This window comes from Lepus europaeus, chromosome 14, assembly GCF_033115175.1.
Source record: "Lepus europaeus isolate LE1 chromosome 14, mLepTim1.pri, whole genome shotgun sequence".
Taxonomy (NCBI): Eukaryota; Metazoa; Chordata; class Mammalia; order Lagomorpha; family Leporidae; genus Lepus; species Lepus europaeus.
This window is the reverse complement of record NC_084840.1, coordinates 21,559,947-21,576,167: the sequence shown is the minus strand read 5'-3', so window position 1 is coordinate 21,576,167 and position 16,221 is coordinate 21,559,947. Positions and strand designations below refer to the sequence as shown.

The window sequence follows — 16,221 nt, the reverse complement described above, 5'->3', positions numbered from 1 at the left end:
AAGACCAGTGCTAGGTCACACAGGGCCTAAGGAGCAGAAAGGAGTGGGGGGCGGGGTCCAAAGGGGAAAGGCCAGAGCCAGTATTTCACTTGCAAATCCTGGCCGTGCTGTGTGTAGGAAACTTGACTGTCCCTCAGAGTAAGAAAGTGATGCAAATGAACGCATTTGCATGGCATCCCCGGCCCCTCAGAGGCCCAGACCCCCAGGTCCTCGGCCCCCTTGAACCTTACCTTCTGAGCAGGAGAAGCGGTAAATCCAAGACGACCCCGTGTTTGAGGCGCTGGCATGCTGGGACGCGCACAGGACAGGAGGCCCCCAAGGGCTTCAGGCTTTGCACGCCGCCTTGCGTGGGTGGGGTGGCGGCAGCAGCCAGAGGAGTAAGGGGGACCCTGACAGCCCCAGGAGGGCCCCCAATTTCAGGTGACATCATCCTGTTCCATAAGGATTCGTAAAATGCAGGACTAAGGGCAAACCACCCAAGTGTAAGATGTACGTTTGTGAGGGTTTTTAAAAATTCAGTGAACCAAAAACCAAATGGGAAATCCCCATCCGACGACGCCCCCAGACTGCAGCTCTGTGGAGAGAAGGGGCAACAGCGCCAAGGAGAGGCGTCCAGGTCGGAGAAGCTGGGCAGAAAACACAGAGGGGGGACAGCAGACTATGGGTAGAACCATGGGGTCAAAGGTCAAGTTCAAGAGCTCAGCAGACCAGAAGCCGAGGGCTGAACCCAGACTCAAAGGCGGTAGGCAGCGGCTCCTGCAGTGGGAATCCAGCATGGAATTCTGCACCGCCAACCTGGTCGCTGGGCGCCGGCGTAGACAAGGGCTGTGGGCAGCCCTCCCAGCCCCTGCTCTTGCGGATTAGAGCACCAGCTCTCCCTCCCAGAATGCAAATGCCTGGCCACACCTCGACACTGAGCTCCCCCAGTCCTCACCAGTGTCTCCCTGAAGTGTCGCACACTGCGCAGGATCCAGCACACACTCGAGCCCCTCCCGGGCAGTGGCTGACGTCGCCTCACCAGAGAGACCCAAGCACTGACCCTGGTGGAAGTGGCCGGCCCAGAGCTTCGGGGTGGCCCCTCCTCGCCACCCCCACACAGCACATCTCCCACTTTCCTGAGTCTGGCACAGCCCCAGGGAGTCCCAGGTAGGGTAGGGCTGACACCCCCAATCCCGAGGCATGAACGAGAGAATCCAGGGTGTGTTTCCTTTGACCTCAACACGGGTGTGGAGGAAACTCCAGCACTGGAAGTTTCTCAGGTGTTCAGGCCTGTGGATGCAGGGACAGGAGGGACAAGGCCACTCACTGTTGCAGGCAGACGTCTTGTGCAGGGAGAGGCAGAGGAATCCCCTCACCATCTCCCGAGGGCAGGATCAGGATCTTGCACTTGGTCTGTTTGCCCAAAGCACAGGTGGACAAGAAGTGTCTGGGGATTTGGTCTGCTGTGCTGGGCATCATCCCACACTGCTGTCAGTGCAGGGACAGAGCTGGAGCCTGGTGTCAAACCCAGCTGGCCCCGCCCCGGGGCAGCTGGGGCCTCTCCCATCAGGAGGCCCAAGGAAGGAGCATCTGTGTTCTCAGGGGCTGAGGACAGAGGCTGCCTGGACAGCCTCCTCCCTCTGGCAGGGTTTGAGCCAGGCAGCCACTTTCCCCAGCCTCCCGCCATGCTCTTGAATCCCTGAATTTCCTTCACACCTTGCACTAGCAGGAGACCCACCCAGGCCTGTGCTTTTCCTGTCTCCAACACCCACCCTCAAGCTCAGAGCAGGGGCTGGGCCCAGCCTCACCAGTGGACACCAACCTGGAGGCTGGGCCTGCACTCATGGGAAAGGCCACAAGGCATTTAACCCAGCATGCCACCCAACTCCTCAAAAAGCCACAGGGCCTGGGAACAGCACCCCCACCGCACAGGAAACTAAACTTTTCTGGTGGGGGGGGGGGGTTGTCTCCAGCTCCTCCCCCAACTCTCTCAGCCCTCCCTTATCAAGAGTGCTTCCGTGGGGCTGGTGCTGTGGCATAGCGAGTAAAGCCACTGCCCGCAGTGCCGGCATCCCATATGGGCGCCAGTTCAAGTCTCAGTTGCTCCACTTCCGATCCAGCTCTCTACTATGGCCTGGGAAAGCAGTGGAAGATGGCCTAAGTCTTTGGGCTGCTGCATAGAGACCCGAGAGAAGCTCCAGGATCCTGGCTTTGGAATGGCCCAGCTCCAGCTGTTGCGGCCATTTGGGGAGTGAACCAGCAGATGAAGACCTCTCTGCCTCTCTGTAATTCTGCCTTTCAAATAAATAAATAAAAATAATCTTTTTAAATAAAAAAAGAATGCTTCCAGGGGTTTTTTAAAAAGATTTATTTGTATTTATTTGAAATACAGAGGTACAGAGAGAGGTAGAGACAGAGGGGTCTTCCATCCACTGGTTCTGCAACAGCCGGAGCTGAGCCAATCTGAAGTTAGGAGCCAGGAGCTTCTTCCGGGTCTCCCATGTGGGTGCAGGGACCCAAGGACTTGGACCATCTTCTACTGCCTTCCCAAGCCATAGCAGAGAGCTGATCGGAAGTGGAGCAGCCAGGATTCGAACCGGCGCCCATATGGGATGCCGGCACTTCATGCTAGAGCTTTAATCCACTGTGACACAGTGCCAGCCTCCAGGGGCTTCTTAACAGAACCCAACTAGTGTGTGACCTTGGCCAAGTCCACTTCTCTGGGCCTGAGCTTCCTTGTGGGGAAGAGCAGAGACTGAGCCGAGATGAAGACGCGAAGGACAAGAACCGGGCAGGTGCGCAGGGGTGTCCACAGACCTTTATGCCTCCCCCGCAAGCCGGAGGCTGCCTGTAGGGACACACGTTTCCAGTGCCCTCCAGCGGGAGTCTGGCAGGAGGTGGCTGAGCTCCCACTAGAGATGGGGAAGTCCCAGCCATGCCGAGGAAGGCTGGGGAGCGGGGACACACTGGGCATTCACCCCAGCGCCTCCCCTGGAAGCCAGGCCCACGCTGGACCCTCACTGCCACCCACACTTCCTCTGGAGCTGGGCTAACCCAGACAGGCGAGGAGGCAAAACGCAGGGATCCGCAATGAGGTGGCTGCAGCAGCAGGCTGGATCCCAAAGACACTCTCGTTCTGGGACCTGAGGGTACAGGACCTCACCTGGCACCCGGCACCCCGCCCATGGGATAGGACATTTGGGGAGTGAACCAACAGATGGAAGACCTTCCTAAAGGTCTCCCTCTCTCTGTCTGTAACTCTACCTCTCAAATAAATAAAATCTTAAAAAGAGAGAGAGACTCCAGGACAGGTATTGCCACACAGCAGGTTAGGTCCCCACCCCCACCCCACCCCGTCTGCATCTCTATCAGGGTGCCTGGCTTGTCCTGGCTCTACCGCCTCCAATCCAGCTTCCTGCTAATGCATCATGGGAAGGAAGTGGATGATGGCCCAAGTGCTTGGACCCCTGCCACCTATGTGGGAGACCCAGGTGGAGTTTCAGGTTCCTAGCTTAGGCCTGGCCCAGCCCTGGCTGTTGCAACTATTTGGGGGGTGAACCAGTAGATGGAAGATCTGTCTCTTTGTCTCTCTCTCTCTGTTAATTCTGCCTTTCAAATAAAATAAATAAATGTTGAGATGAGGTAGAAGTAGAGGTAGAGAGGTAGAGACAGAGAGACAGACAGACGGACAGAGAGAAAGATAAAGACAGATAGAGGCTGACTCCTTTCTGGCTGAGTCAGAAATGTGGCCACAGGAGGGTCTGTGAGACACGAGGTTGCTGGCTTCAAAGATGGAGAAAGCGAGACCCTCCCACGCCTGACCCCCACACCTGTGCTGTCACCTTCAGTGACAGCGGCTCTGAGCACTCCCTTCCCACCACCTTGCCCTCCATCTCACACACAGACAAAACAGCTGGATTCTTGAAAGGCAAACCCCCACTCTGCTTAATTCTGAGCCTGGGTTTCTAGAGCAACGCAGGTCTCCAGGTGGGACCAACCTCAGCAACCCACTGGGAGTCACGAGGGGGAAGCCACGGGGCCTCTCGCCCCATGCACTGGGCATGGGCGCTGTGACAGCTTTGGAGACCGAGGGGGCAAATGAGCAAGCCTTCCTACAGGGAGGAGGCAAGTCGGGATCGGGGGCACCCCAGGTCTCAGAACCCACGCCAAGGGCCGTGTGGCCTCCACACCTTGCTGCACCCTCTTGCCATCACTTATTACATGGGGACAAACACCCTCCTGCTTGGCATTTCTGTCCTGACAGCCTGAGGATCACAAAAGAAAGCGCAGGTGACAGGATCTAGGATGTGCTATTCCCCCGCCCGCGGGGAGGGAGCCGCGGAGGTCGGCAGGCCAGCCTCTGCCGCAAGTCAACTCATCACCCAGTGCCGCCAAGCCGCTCAGCTCTGTGCCCTTACTTCCATCTGCTTCCACTGAGGTCTGTTCCAGCTTACAGGTGCTGTGGTTTCTGCCGGACCCCATCGCCCCCTGCTGGAATTTTTAAGTACTACACTAACCCGCTCTCTTGATCCCCGTCCCAGGATTTGAAAACAATTTAATCACCCTCTCCCTGTCCCCTCACCCCACCCCAGGGCCCCACCCCAGCCAGTTCCCCCAGGCTGACAGAGCTGGCACTTCGCTGTGTGGGACAAAGAGTCACATGCTGAAAAGCAGCCTGGCTCCTGATGTGGCATCCAGCAAAGAGGATGGGCTCCCGGGCTCCTCGCACCTCCCGAGCCCTCCCAGGGGCCCTGAGCCCCAGGAAGGAAGACAGAAAAAAAAAAACTTTCAACTATTAAATCTGTTTAGTAAAGACGATTTCGCTCATACAAAACAACAGTTTACAACAGTCTGAGTGCTGGACACACCGTCTGAGACGAGGGAGGTGCGGCAGGCACCCGGAGCCCTGCCCGGCACCCACAGAAGACCCGGTGCTCCCACCTGCTCCTGGGGGCAAGGGCGCCGGAGGGAGGCACCAGGGCACAGAGCACGGCTCCCCATGCTGCGTCCCCCAGCCTGGGCACAGGAGGCGGAGCTGTTTAGGGGTGGGGCTGAAAGGCTAACGGGCAATGAGGCAGTCGGGACATCTTTGGTGTGAAGACCCCCCCCCAACACACACACTAGGTCACACAATGGAAACTTGAGGGAGGCCCATGGGGTGGCCGGCTGATGCCCTGCGCCAAGGAGACATGGGCATGCCCAAGGCTGTCCACATACACTGCCCGGCTTGGCCACAGGAGCCGAGAGCAGCCCACTGAGAAGTGGCCGAAAAGGTAAGAAAAGGAGAAAGGAGAAAGGGCTTCTAGAGGCAAGAAGGGAAGTAGAGGCTGCTCAGTAGATCAGTGCCCAGAGCACGCAGGCCCAGCACGGGGTGTGGGGGCAGGGGGTCCAGTCTTCCCGATAGCTGTGCCAGTGCCCAAGTCACTCCTCTCTGCCTCCCGGAGCCCAGCCGACAGCCAGGATGCGGCCGGCCCGGCTCAGAGTCTGGACAGGCATCCCAGGCACTTTGGCAGGCTCAGTATAGGCAGGGCAGGCCCTGGGAGGGAGGGGGCTCTGAGCCATTGGGGGGCCCCTCCCTCTGCAACCCTGCCTGGCCCTGGCTCCTCAAATGCGCGGTCCCAGGCACAGAAGTGGGCACACACACGCACGCACACACACGCATACACACACACAACACAAGCATACATACGCACACTCCCATCTGCCCGGCACACTGGTGGTGTCCCAGGCCTCCAGGGGAGGCAGGGGGTGGCAGCCTCCCCCACGGATGGCCGTGAGCACCCAGGACACCGAGCCAGTGGGGAGATAGGGAAGGCGGGTGGGACAACACCGGGACCCTCCCATAACAGCTCCACAAATCAGCCTTGAACAAACCCCAAACCTTTGCAGGATCCAGAGAGGAAGGGGTCTGGCAGGAAGGGGGCGGCGGAAGGGAAAGCACAATAAAAGAATTCATAAAAATCCTAAGTCAAATTACGGATAAAACTGCAAAACGAGCACAGGTTGGAGAGCACCTCCCTCCCTCCTCTCCGTGGCCTCCCAACTCCCCCCGTCGGGCATCCGGAATCAAAGGCAGGATTCAGCCGGCCACGCGGTCCAGGCTCCACGCAGCCGGGTGGCAGAGGGGGAGGAGGGGACAGTCTGTGTCTCTTCGCTTAAAAAACAAATCCGCTCGGGAGTTATTGCTTGTCCTCCAGGGAGGCGGCCGAGGCTGCAGCTCAGTGGGCAAGGGCCGCAGCCTCGAGGGCCCGAGCCTTCTTCCTCCTCTTCAGCAGCAGAGGGTTGGACGCGTCTTCGATCTTTTTTATCTTGATCTGCTCGTAGTCAACGCGCATTGTGGCCAAGGCACTGGTCATCTCCTCCTGGGGGCGGGCAGGGGTGCTGCGTGAGGAAGGGCCCAGAAGGCCAGCAAAGGCGAGGCAGAGAGCAGAAGAGACAGGCCCGGACGCTGGCCACCTGCTGGCCGCAGCCTTCCAATGGCCGGCAGGTAGGCTGAAAGAGCACTGGGCCAGATCAGGAGCCCCGGGCCTGCTCTGCCCCAGCCAGCCCAGCTGCGTGACCGGGACCCCAGCGAGGCAGAGCTGGCAGGACACAGGTACAGGGAGCCGCCACTGCTGTCGTGTGGACACCAGGGCCAAGCGTGCAGAGCCGCCCTCCCGCGCACCTGCTGGCCGGCGCCCCCTCACCTTGACATCTTCCCATCGCTCCTTGTCTTCCTTCAGGACCCGGCTGGTGTGCAGGGGCGTCTGAGGGACCTTGGTGGATTGCTGAGGGGAGAGGAGGGGGCCCAAGTGAATGCCTAGGGCAGGTGGGGTCCTGGCCGAGGCCCCGTACCAGAGTGGAGGCCTTGGAGGCCAGCCCCCGGGCTCCAGGCTCACCATGATCCAGGGGTGGTTCATAAACTCCGTGATGGTCATTCTCTGCGTGGGCTCCGTTTTCAGCAGGTTCCGGATGAGCATCTTCACTGTGGGTGTGAGCAGGGCACGGGGACAGCTCAGAGCCTGGCCTCCCCACGATCTCAGGAGAAACTGGGCCCAAAGGGGCAGCGTGGGGGCACCCGCCCCAGGGACCGCCTGGGACCACTTACAGCACCCTCCTCAGCCCCGCAGCCAGGCCTGCCTCGGGCCCTTTGCACACAGCAGGGGTAAGCAGACCCAGTGATGGCACCCACGTGTGAAAGACGCCCAGACGCACATGCACACTCATGTACACATGTACACACACATGTGCACACACACAGACTCCCCCGGTCCCAGAAGGCTGGGTTGCTACCTTCCTCGGACACTTCTGACCACTCTGGGTTGGGAAATTCGTACTGGCCCATCCGGATGCGAGTCTTCATGCCGGGGGAGATGGCAAGGCCGTGGTTGGAGTAGAAGGGGGGGTAGCCACACAGCCTGTGTCAAGCAGACGGAGAGCGGCTGAGCGGGCTCACTGATACAGGCCCCACAGAGGAAGCTGGGACAGGGCTAGGGACCCAACACGCAGGAGTGTAAACCACACACTGGCCACGCCCACCCCTCAAACATTAAGAGAACAGGGCACGCAGGGGATCCCCAGGAAATGTGTCCAAGAGGGGGCGCCAACATCTGCCTCTGCTTCCTGTTCGGGACACACGCCGGCCTCCCCACTGGCGCCCTCCGTGGCACACTCACAGGATGTACATGATGACGCCCAACGACCACATGTCGCATGACTTGTCGTACTTCTCGGGACCCAGCACCTCCGGGGCTGCAAACCAGAAGTCAATGTAAGTGGGCCTGGCAAGGCTGTGACGACCCCTCCCGTGGACGCTGCTGCCAATCCAGCCTTCCAGCCACAGCCAGGGGGATGAGGACAGGGGAGGAGGAGAGCAGTCCTTGGGCTAGGCTCTTTGTTTATTCATTCATTTATTTTTTAAGACTGATCAATTGGTTGACTGATGCATCCAGGCGAAAGAGGTCTGCCTCCCCAAATGGCCAAAACAACCAGGGCTGGTCCAGGCCAAAGTCGGGAGCCAGCAGCCAGGGACTCCATCTCGGATTCCCACATGGCCATCTGCTGCTGCTTTCCCAGGTGGCATCAGCAGGGAGCTGGACCAAAAGTGGAGCAGCTGGGACTCAAACCAGTGCTCCAAAATGGGATGGCGGTGTTGTAAGCAGAGGTTTAGGCCGGCGCCGCGGCTCAATAGGCTAATCCTCCGCCTTGCGGCGCCGGCACACCGGGTCCTAGTCCCGATTGGGGCGCTGGATTCTGTCCCGGTTGCCCCTCTTCCAGGCCAGCTCTGTGCTGTGGCCAGGGAGTGCAGTGGAGGATGGCCCAAGTCCTTGGGCCCTGCACCCCATGGGAGACCAGGAGAAGCACCTGGCTCCTGCCAACGGATCAGCATGGTGCACCGGCCACGGCAGCCATTGGAGGGTGAACCAACGGCAAAAGGAAGACCTTTCTCTCCCTCTCTCTCTCACTGTCCACTCTGCCTGTCAAAAAATAAAAATAAATAAATAAATAAAATTTTAAAGAAGTAAGCAGGGGTTTAACCTGCTGCACCACAATGCCAGCCCTGTATCTCTTCTCCTTTTTAAAAGATTTGATTACTCATTTCAAATAGTTATAGAGAAGCAGAGAGAGAGAGAGAGAGGTCTTCCATGCACTGGTTCACTCCCCAGATGGCCACAACAGGCAGGGCTGGACCAGGCCAAAGCCTCCTAGGAGCCAGGAGCTTCATCCAGGTCTCCCACATGGGTGCAGGGACCCAAGCACTTGGGCCAACTTCCACTGCTTTCCCAGGTGTACTAGCAGGAGCTAGATCAGAAGTGGAGCAGCCAGGACAGGAACCAGCACCCATATTGGATGCCGGCACTGCAGGCAGCATTGGCTTTGCCCACTATGCCACAGCACCAACCCTAACCCTAGAATCTTAAGATGAACAAATTCCTGAGCTGCCAGAGACATCTTTTACGCCAAAGGAAACCTGGGCCCTGGCCTCCCCGGGAATCTGAGGGAACGGCGGCTCCTCGGGGCGCGGGGCTGTGTGTGAGGATCCCTACCCGGCGCCTGAGAGAGAGGAGCGCCACTACCCTCCCCCCTCCTCGCTCCAACGCAGCTCTGACACCAGAGCCAGCGCCAGGGAGCTGCAAGGACCCGACCCGCCAGCATGTGGCACCCTCTGAGAGTCCAGGCAAACAGCAGAGCCCTGGGCCTCTGCTGCACTTACCCACGTAGTAGGGCGTATAGCAAGGAGTGGTCAGGGAGTTGTGGCTGGTGGTTTCCTTGGCAAAGCCAAAATCGGTGAGTTTCAGAATGGCATTGGGCCTTTTGGAGGTGTATAAGAGATTCTCGGGCTACGGAGAGAGACAGATGAGTGACGGCCGGGACACAGTTACCAAAAACCTATGGGGCAGTGGCCCTGCCTCCCCCACCTCCCACCCCTCGTGCGCATCATCTGCTGGCCCCAGAGCTGCCTGGCCAGGGCCACGCGGGCTCCCTCTAACCAGGTCCCCATCTACCCAGAGCTCTCGGACACTCGGAGACTCGGAGACAGGAAGCTAACAGAGCGAGCGGCGAACACGGCAGGATGCGACCAGGAGGCTCTGGCGGAGCAGACCAGCCAGAGAGGCCTTCACCGCTGGCGTGGGGGCTGCCGGTGGTCAGAGAGCAGCACGCAGCCCCATGCTGCCCTCAGGAGCCAGGTGGCCAGACACAGGGTCTCTGGCCACCAGCCCCGGCCCACGGTCCCCACAGCACCCACTCAAGGGGGCACAAGGAGCCAGCACCTTGACGTCCCGGTGGGCAATGTTGATTGAATGCAGATACTGGATGGCTTCGCCGATGCTCTTCATGATTTCTGACGCTTCTGGAGCGGGGAGAGGGGAGGCCGAGGGAAAGGCAGGCACAGAGATGCGTCGTCAGCTCTGAATGCCCAGGCCCCCGGCTGCCCCCGTGCAGCCCAAGGCTCCCCACACGCACCCCCACCCCAGAGCCGCCCGGCCCGCTGAGGAGGCCAGACCCAGCCTCCACGCTGACCCTGGGCGCAGACCGCTGCCCTGCCTGGCCCACAACAGCCCCCTCTCTACCTCTCTCAGTGAACGCTTGGTCTCCTCGGTCCTGGATTCGGCTAAAGAGCTCTCCACCATCCAAACTGAAACAAAGCCACAGTAAGACCTGAGGAACGCCAGGCTGTCCTGAGCGGGGCGTGGGGACAGGCCGGGCCGGGCGCAGCCCAGCAGCCGCTTACCACTCCATGACGATCAGCAGGCACTTCCTCCCCGCGTAGAGGTTCTCGTAGACGTCCACGATGCGCACGATGTGTGGGCACTGGGAGGCCCGCCAGTGCAGCTCCACCTCCCTGCGGGCCTTGGGGCAGTCCTGAAGCATCTGCAAGACAAGCCCCACCCCCCGCGTAAGGACACGGTCTCTGCAGGCCCTGCGGACCGCCCATAAACCCCACGCCCGCTGGCCCTGCCCAGCCCCTGCAGCCCTTTGCTGGCCTCCCTTGCTGGGTCCTGGGAGGCCTTGGCAGCTGCCTCCTGTGCCCTGGCAGAAACCTCCATGTGACCCCTCTGAGGCTAAGCCCCGCCCTCAGGCCATGCTGCCCACTGGCCCTTTCTCCAGTAAGGGCAGGAAGTCTATTCTAGAAGGCAGGCAGGTGTTGGGTACTGGAAGACAGGAACTGGAGAGCGAGACAGAAGGAAAAAAACTAGTACGGTAATGAAAAGGGGCCTAGCGGGAGGGGATGCTACAGGGTCAGCAGGGAAAGGTGCTGGCAGGACCATCAAACCCAGCAGGCGAAATCCAGAGCCATGCTCGGTCTCCCCTGTGTTTACTCCACCCAACCGAGAGACGGCGTGGTTCTTCTTTTAGTTGCGAGGCAAAGAGAGACAGCATTCCCATCTGCTAGTTCGCTCCCCTAAGCACCTGTGACAGCCAAGGCCAGAGCCGGGCACTGGGAACCCAGGCCAGGTGTCCCACGTGGATAGCAGGGACCCGACTGCTGGAGCCATTACCAGCTGCCTCCCAAAGCCTGCACTGGCAGGAAGCTGCAGCCGGAGCCAGAGCCCAGAACGGAGCCCTCCAAGGTGAGAAGCAGGCCTCTTAACCACCGGCCAAACACTCGCCAGCGGAGAGTCTGAAAACTGGTTCTTCTAGGTTTGCGACCCTGAACGAGTTACACAACTCAGTGAGCCTGTCATGTCCCCCTTTCTCTGGACCAGATGGCTGGGCCCCCACCAGTCTCAGGGGCTGAATCGTGCCTGGTCCATGCCAGCATCACTAATTCCAGTCCTTCTGCTAATGACTGGCTTGGGAAAAAGCCTAGGACTCAGCCGGCCAGGAAGAACTTTGCGGGAAGTCTACAGCGGCCTCGAAAAGGGAGCACGAGCACAGGAGTGGGCTTTCCAGGCCATCTGCAGGGCTGCGGGGCTGCAGCAGGCTCCCGGGGGCGGCGCAACGTCGCCAGCGGAGACCGCGGCCTTGCCTGTGCCACCTGGGACTGTGGCGGTCACCTTGGCCCAGGTGAGGGGAGCTAGCCTGAGGTCCAACCAGTGCCCTGGGGAAGGCAACCATCTGGATCCTGGCTGACAACCAAGCATCCTGCATGACCTCTCCTGCCCAAAAGCTTGAACCTTGCTTTGTTTTCACACTGCTCTGGTGTGAGACTTGCTTGCAGCCCAAAGCATCGTGGTACAACTCTCTGGTTTTTTGTTATTTATAACATTTCTTTATTTGGAAGGCATGGTGACAGAAGAAGAGAGAGACAGACAGACAGACAGACAGACATTCCATCCACTGGCTCACTTCCCAAACAACTGCGACAGTCAAGAATAGGCCAGGCTGAAGCCAGGAGCCAGGAACTCCACCTGGGTCTCCATCATGGGTACTTGGCCCTTCATTCACTGCCTCCCAGGAGCATTAGCAAGACACTGGACCAGAAGCACAGAGTAGCCAGGATTTGAATCGGGCACTCTGATACGGGACACAGGCATCCCAAGCAGCAGCCTCGCCTGCTGAGCCCCAACACCTGCCCTCTTTGCAAGGCAGGGATAACAGCTTCTGCTACACAGATCTTTCATGAGGATGAAAAGCAACATGCCCGCAAAGCACCCAGCAGTGTCCTGCGCTCAGTAATAGTAACCGCTGCTTGTATCAGGGAGTGCCCACTGTACACAACACAGGTGCCAAAATAACTAAGACAGCGGCTTTAGACCAGCCAGCCCCACAGGAGTGCACGCTGGCCTGGCCCCTTTACACCTTGATTTCAGGGCTGGGGTGTCAGAGAGACAGGCAGGGAAGGAGAGGGAGAGGCAAGTGGGAAGACAGCAGGCAGCGGCCATGGCAGACACAGGCACTGGCAGAGAAGGCGGGGGGGTGGGGGGTGCAGCAGGGAGGTCTGAGAGGCCTGTTGGCAAGTGCATGAAGCAGCGTGAGTCAGGTCCCACGGCCGAGAGGCAGCAGGTTACGGAAAGCACTGAAAACGAGCCAGCAGGCCTTTACGTGGTGGCTCCCGTCCATACACTGGGCCTTTCGTTGCACGGCTGCTGTTTTGCAGGATGAGGAAACTGGAGCTCAAGGGTCCGTGTCCAGGGAGAGTCAGGGTTGGAAGCCAGGCCTGGTAGACTCCAACGCCCAAGCCTTCCCACCATGCCACTGCTGGGGGGGGGGGGGGGGCGCGGGGCTGCAGGCTAGCACTTGCCAGACTGACTTTGTCAGGGGCAAGTCCCACAACAGGAGTTCCCAGACAGGTAGCCCAGACTCTCCGACAGAGCATGAAGGAGCCAAGGGTACGAAGAGGTAGGTTTCTGCCGAGGTCACACTGCCACCTTATGGCAATAGGAGGACACTGCACAGGTCCTGCGACTCACTTCTATATAGATGTAGACATATAGATATAGATGTCTATATATAGATAGATACACATAGGATTTACTTATTTATTTGAAAGGCAGAGAGAGATTTTCCATCAGTTGGTTCACTCTCCAAATGCCTATAACAGTCTAGGCTGGCCATGCTGAGGCCAGGAGCCATGAACTCCATCCGGGTCTCACCACAGGGGTGGCAGGGACCCAAGTGCCTGGAGCATCATCTGCTGCCTTCCCAGGCACATCAGCAGGAAGCTGGATAGGAAGTGGAACCAGCACTCCAAGCCCCACAACACCCATCCCCGTGCTGGCACTTTCAACGTCTTCATTAGCACAGCCCAGAGGAGCGTCTACCTTACTCTTCCACGCCCTGAGAGCACACGAGAGGCACTGGCCAATTTCATTTTGTGTAACTCCATTCAGCAAGCAGCTGCTGAGCTCCTGCTATAGGACACATGTCGCGTTCAATGTCAAGACCAAATGCTGGAGTCCTAATAGGACAGAGTACAAGCCAACCGGGAGTGGAGGGGGGAAGGGAAGAGGGAGAGACAGGAGAGGGCAACAGACATAGGAAATGCTTATAGTCCAGGGAGACAATGTGCTGCACCAGTTCAAAACTCAGAGTTGAGAGCCAGTTCCCAGAGCTGGAAGGAGCCTGTCGCCCCCTACAGGCACACAGGAGCAGAGGCCCAGAGAGGAACACCGGGCTGAGGATTTACAGTTAGGAGACACTGCACAGGTCTGGAGTTTCCTGCCCTTCTGAGCCCATTCCCACCCGTAAGAAAGGGCGAAGGTACTGCCCAGGAGAGTGCTGCTGTGCCCAGTACAGCCACGGCGTGACAGCATGCTGAGGGTCCACCTTCACCCACGTGCAGGCCCCCCAGTGCCTCCAGAGCCCCCACACAAGCTCAGTCTTCTGCCTCAGGCAGGCTGGAGCGGCACGAAGCCACAGAGGACGTGCGGTCAGAAAGCCTGGGTCTGGCTCGGCCTTCCCTTCCACCGGAATGCTCCCCGAGAGAGGCGGACACACACGGTGAGCCAGGGATCTGGAATCCCAGGTGGGCACTGCCCAGCTCGCGAAGCCAGTGCTGGGCGCAATTTCATGAATTCCCGTTCCATTCCTCTCGGGGGCTTCAGAAACTCAGGGGCGGGGGGGGGGGGAGGCACGCTGTGGTGTCATGGGTAAAACCACTGCCTGCAGTGCCAGCATCCCACGTGGGCACTGGTTCAAGTCCCAGCTGCTCCACTTCCAATCCAGCTCCCTGTTAATGTGCCTGGGAAAGCAGCAGAGGATTGGGCTCCTGCACCCACGTGGGAGACCTGGAGGAAGCTCCTGGCTTCATATTGGCCCAGCTCCGGCTGTTGTAGCCATCTGCGGACTGAACCAGTGGATGGAAGACCTCTCTCTCTCTCTCTCTCTCTGCCTCTCTAATTCTCTTTCAAATAAACAAATCTAAATAAAAAAAAAAAAAAAAGGAAGAAAGAAAGAAAAAGAAACTCTGCAGGGAACACCTCAGCTCTGAAAAGGCCGCCGCAGTCTAGGCTTGCGACTTGTCTCTCCAACCCGTCCCCAAGGGGCAGGCACATCTCTACTCCTTCCCTCACCCAGTGGCTAATGTATCCAACCTTCTCCTACACTGGGGAGAAGCTTTTCTGAGCCCCCCGTGTACCCGAGCCCTCTCCCACGTCAGGGTGCACTGTGTGGGTCTATCCTCGCAGCAGCAGAGTAAACTGGGAAGAGAGCTGCTCTGTTTTTAGATTTTATTTATTGGAGAGGTAGAGGTACAATGAGAGGGAGAGACAGAGAGAAAGGTCTTCCTTCCACTGGTTCACTCCCCAAATGGCTGCAATGGCTTGGAACTGTGCCAAGCCAAAGTCAGGAGCCTCTTCCAAGTCTCCCATGCGGGTGCAGGGGCCCAAGACTTGGGCCATATTCTACTGCTTTCCCAGGCCATAGCAGAGAGCTGGATAGGAAGTGGAGCAGCCAGTACTAAAACCGGCGCCCATGTGGGATGGCGGCACCACAGGTGGAAGATTAACCTACTTCGCCGCAGCACTGGCCCCAAGAGGCTATTTTAAATTCTTAGGAAAACAGGGTGAGAATCGTGGTGCCTACTGGTAAGTGACATCCATCCAGACACACGTGTCTCAGAAATCATAAAAATCAACCAAGCAAAATTTTCAAGTTGGCCAGGTGGGCTGGGCTGGTCGGCGACCCCGGGGAAGAGCTGTCAGGAGCCACCCGGCTCGGGGAGGAACGCAGGCATCCACTAACCTGGGGCATGGGACCAGACCAGGACTCAGGGAGTGGGGCTCAGCGAGGGAACTGTCAGGGGCACCAGCAGAGAAGCAAGGCAGCAGGTTTCCCCAGAGGCCAGGAGAGTCACGGGGCAAGGGTTCCGACTTGGACAAGGACAGCAGAGGCCAAAGGGCGCAGGACCAGACTCTGACAGCCAGAGACTGGAAGGAAAGGTCGGCCACTCCCAAGCCACAGGAACGCCTGGGCAAGATGTTCAAACGGACCGTGTAAGCCAGGCCCCGGACTGTGCATTGCCTCATCCCCACGTGGTTTGCGTCTGAAACTCTCGCGCCCTAGAAAAGCTGCATTGTGTGTGCTGACTGCAGTGCAATCAGCAACAGCTCCTGCCAAGTGCGCCAGGAGCCAGGGACCTGTCCACAGAGCCCACTGCGGCGGGGTGGTGGCAGGGGTGGGGAACGTGGGAGCTGCCCAAATCCTTGTCTCCACCAGAACCCAGAAGGAAGAGGACAGGACTCCCAGCCCAGGTCGTGCGTGGTGCCCTCCTCTCCCCTTCAAGAGCTCTTGCATCGTGCAAAGCCTGGCCAAGCCAGAGAGAAGAGAACAAAGAGGGAGCCCAGAGCCTGAGGCCCTCGTCCCCTGCAGGGCAGAGGAAGGACCAGACTAGGGAGAGACAGGCCCCAGCACCAAGGGATCACCCATTCAAAAGATTGAGAAAGCTGTTAACCCTTTTGTGCCTCAGTTTCCCTTACCTGTTAAATGACTAGGGTAACAGTCCCTGCCACTTGGGGTTGCTATAGGTTGCTATAGGAAAAGGGAGCACACAGGTGCACTGTGTGAATGACAGAGAAGGGTGCCTGGCACACGTGAGCGTCTGCCATTGTCACTCCGCTCCCTGTCCCCCATGTACTAGCGCCCCTGGGGCGGGCACCTGGGATGCTGGTCACGCCCACTTCACTTCAGGTGTTACTAATAGCTCCAGAAGTAGGGTGGAGGGGGACCCAGGACAGGGGAGGGAAGTGGGCTTGGCAAGGCAGCCCCCACCCCCACTTTGCTGAATTCAGGCAGTCAGAGGCCAGCGTGTACACGTAGAGAGGAGGAAGATACAGCCTCCCGACCAAGAGGGATGCAAATGTCCGATTCAGGCTGAGC

General features: G+C 58.8%; 1 protein-coding gene across 1 annotated transcript in view; it reads right to left on the bottom strand.

The window, feature by feature from the left end:
- Nucleotides 1-4,765: 4,765 nt before the first annotated feature.
- MAPKAPK2 (MAPK activated protein kinase 2) overlaps nucleotides 4,766-16,221 on the bottom strand; it is a 44,446-nt gene continuing 32,990 nt past the window's right edge. Inside the window, exons 2-10 of the mRNA XM_062210247.1 lie at nucleotides 10,193-10,332; nucleotides 10,032-10,096; nucleotides 9,732-9,811; nucleotides 9,173-9,299; nucleotides 7,635-7,710; nucleotides 7,252-7,376; nucleotides 6,858-6,943; nucleotides 6,666-6,746; nucleotides 4,766-6,341 (exon numbers count right to left, since the gene is read on the bottom strand). Coding sequence (XP_062066231.1) covers nucleotides 6,198-6,341; nucleotides 6,666-6,746; nucleotides 6,858-6,943; nucleotides 7,252-7,376; nucleotides 7,635-7,710; nucleotides 9,173-9,299; nucleotides 9,732-9,811; nucleotides 10,032-10,096; nucleotides 10,193-10,332 — 924 coding nt within the window. The 3' untranslated portion in view covers nucleotides 4,766-6,197. The remainder of the gene's footprint in view (nucleotides 6,342-6,665; nucleotides 6,747-6,857; nucleotides 6,944-7,251; nucleotides 7,377-7,634; nucleotides 7,711-9,172; nucleotides 9,300-9,731; nucleotides 9,812-10,031; nucleotides 10,097-10,192; nucleotides 10,333-16,221) is intronic.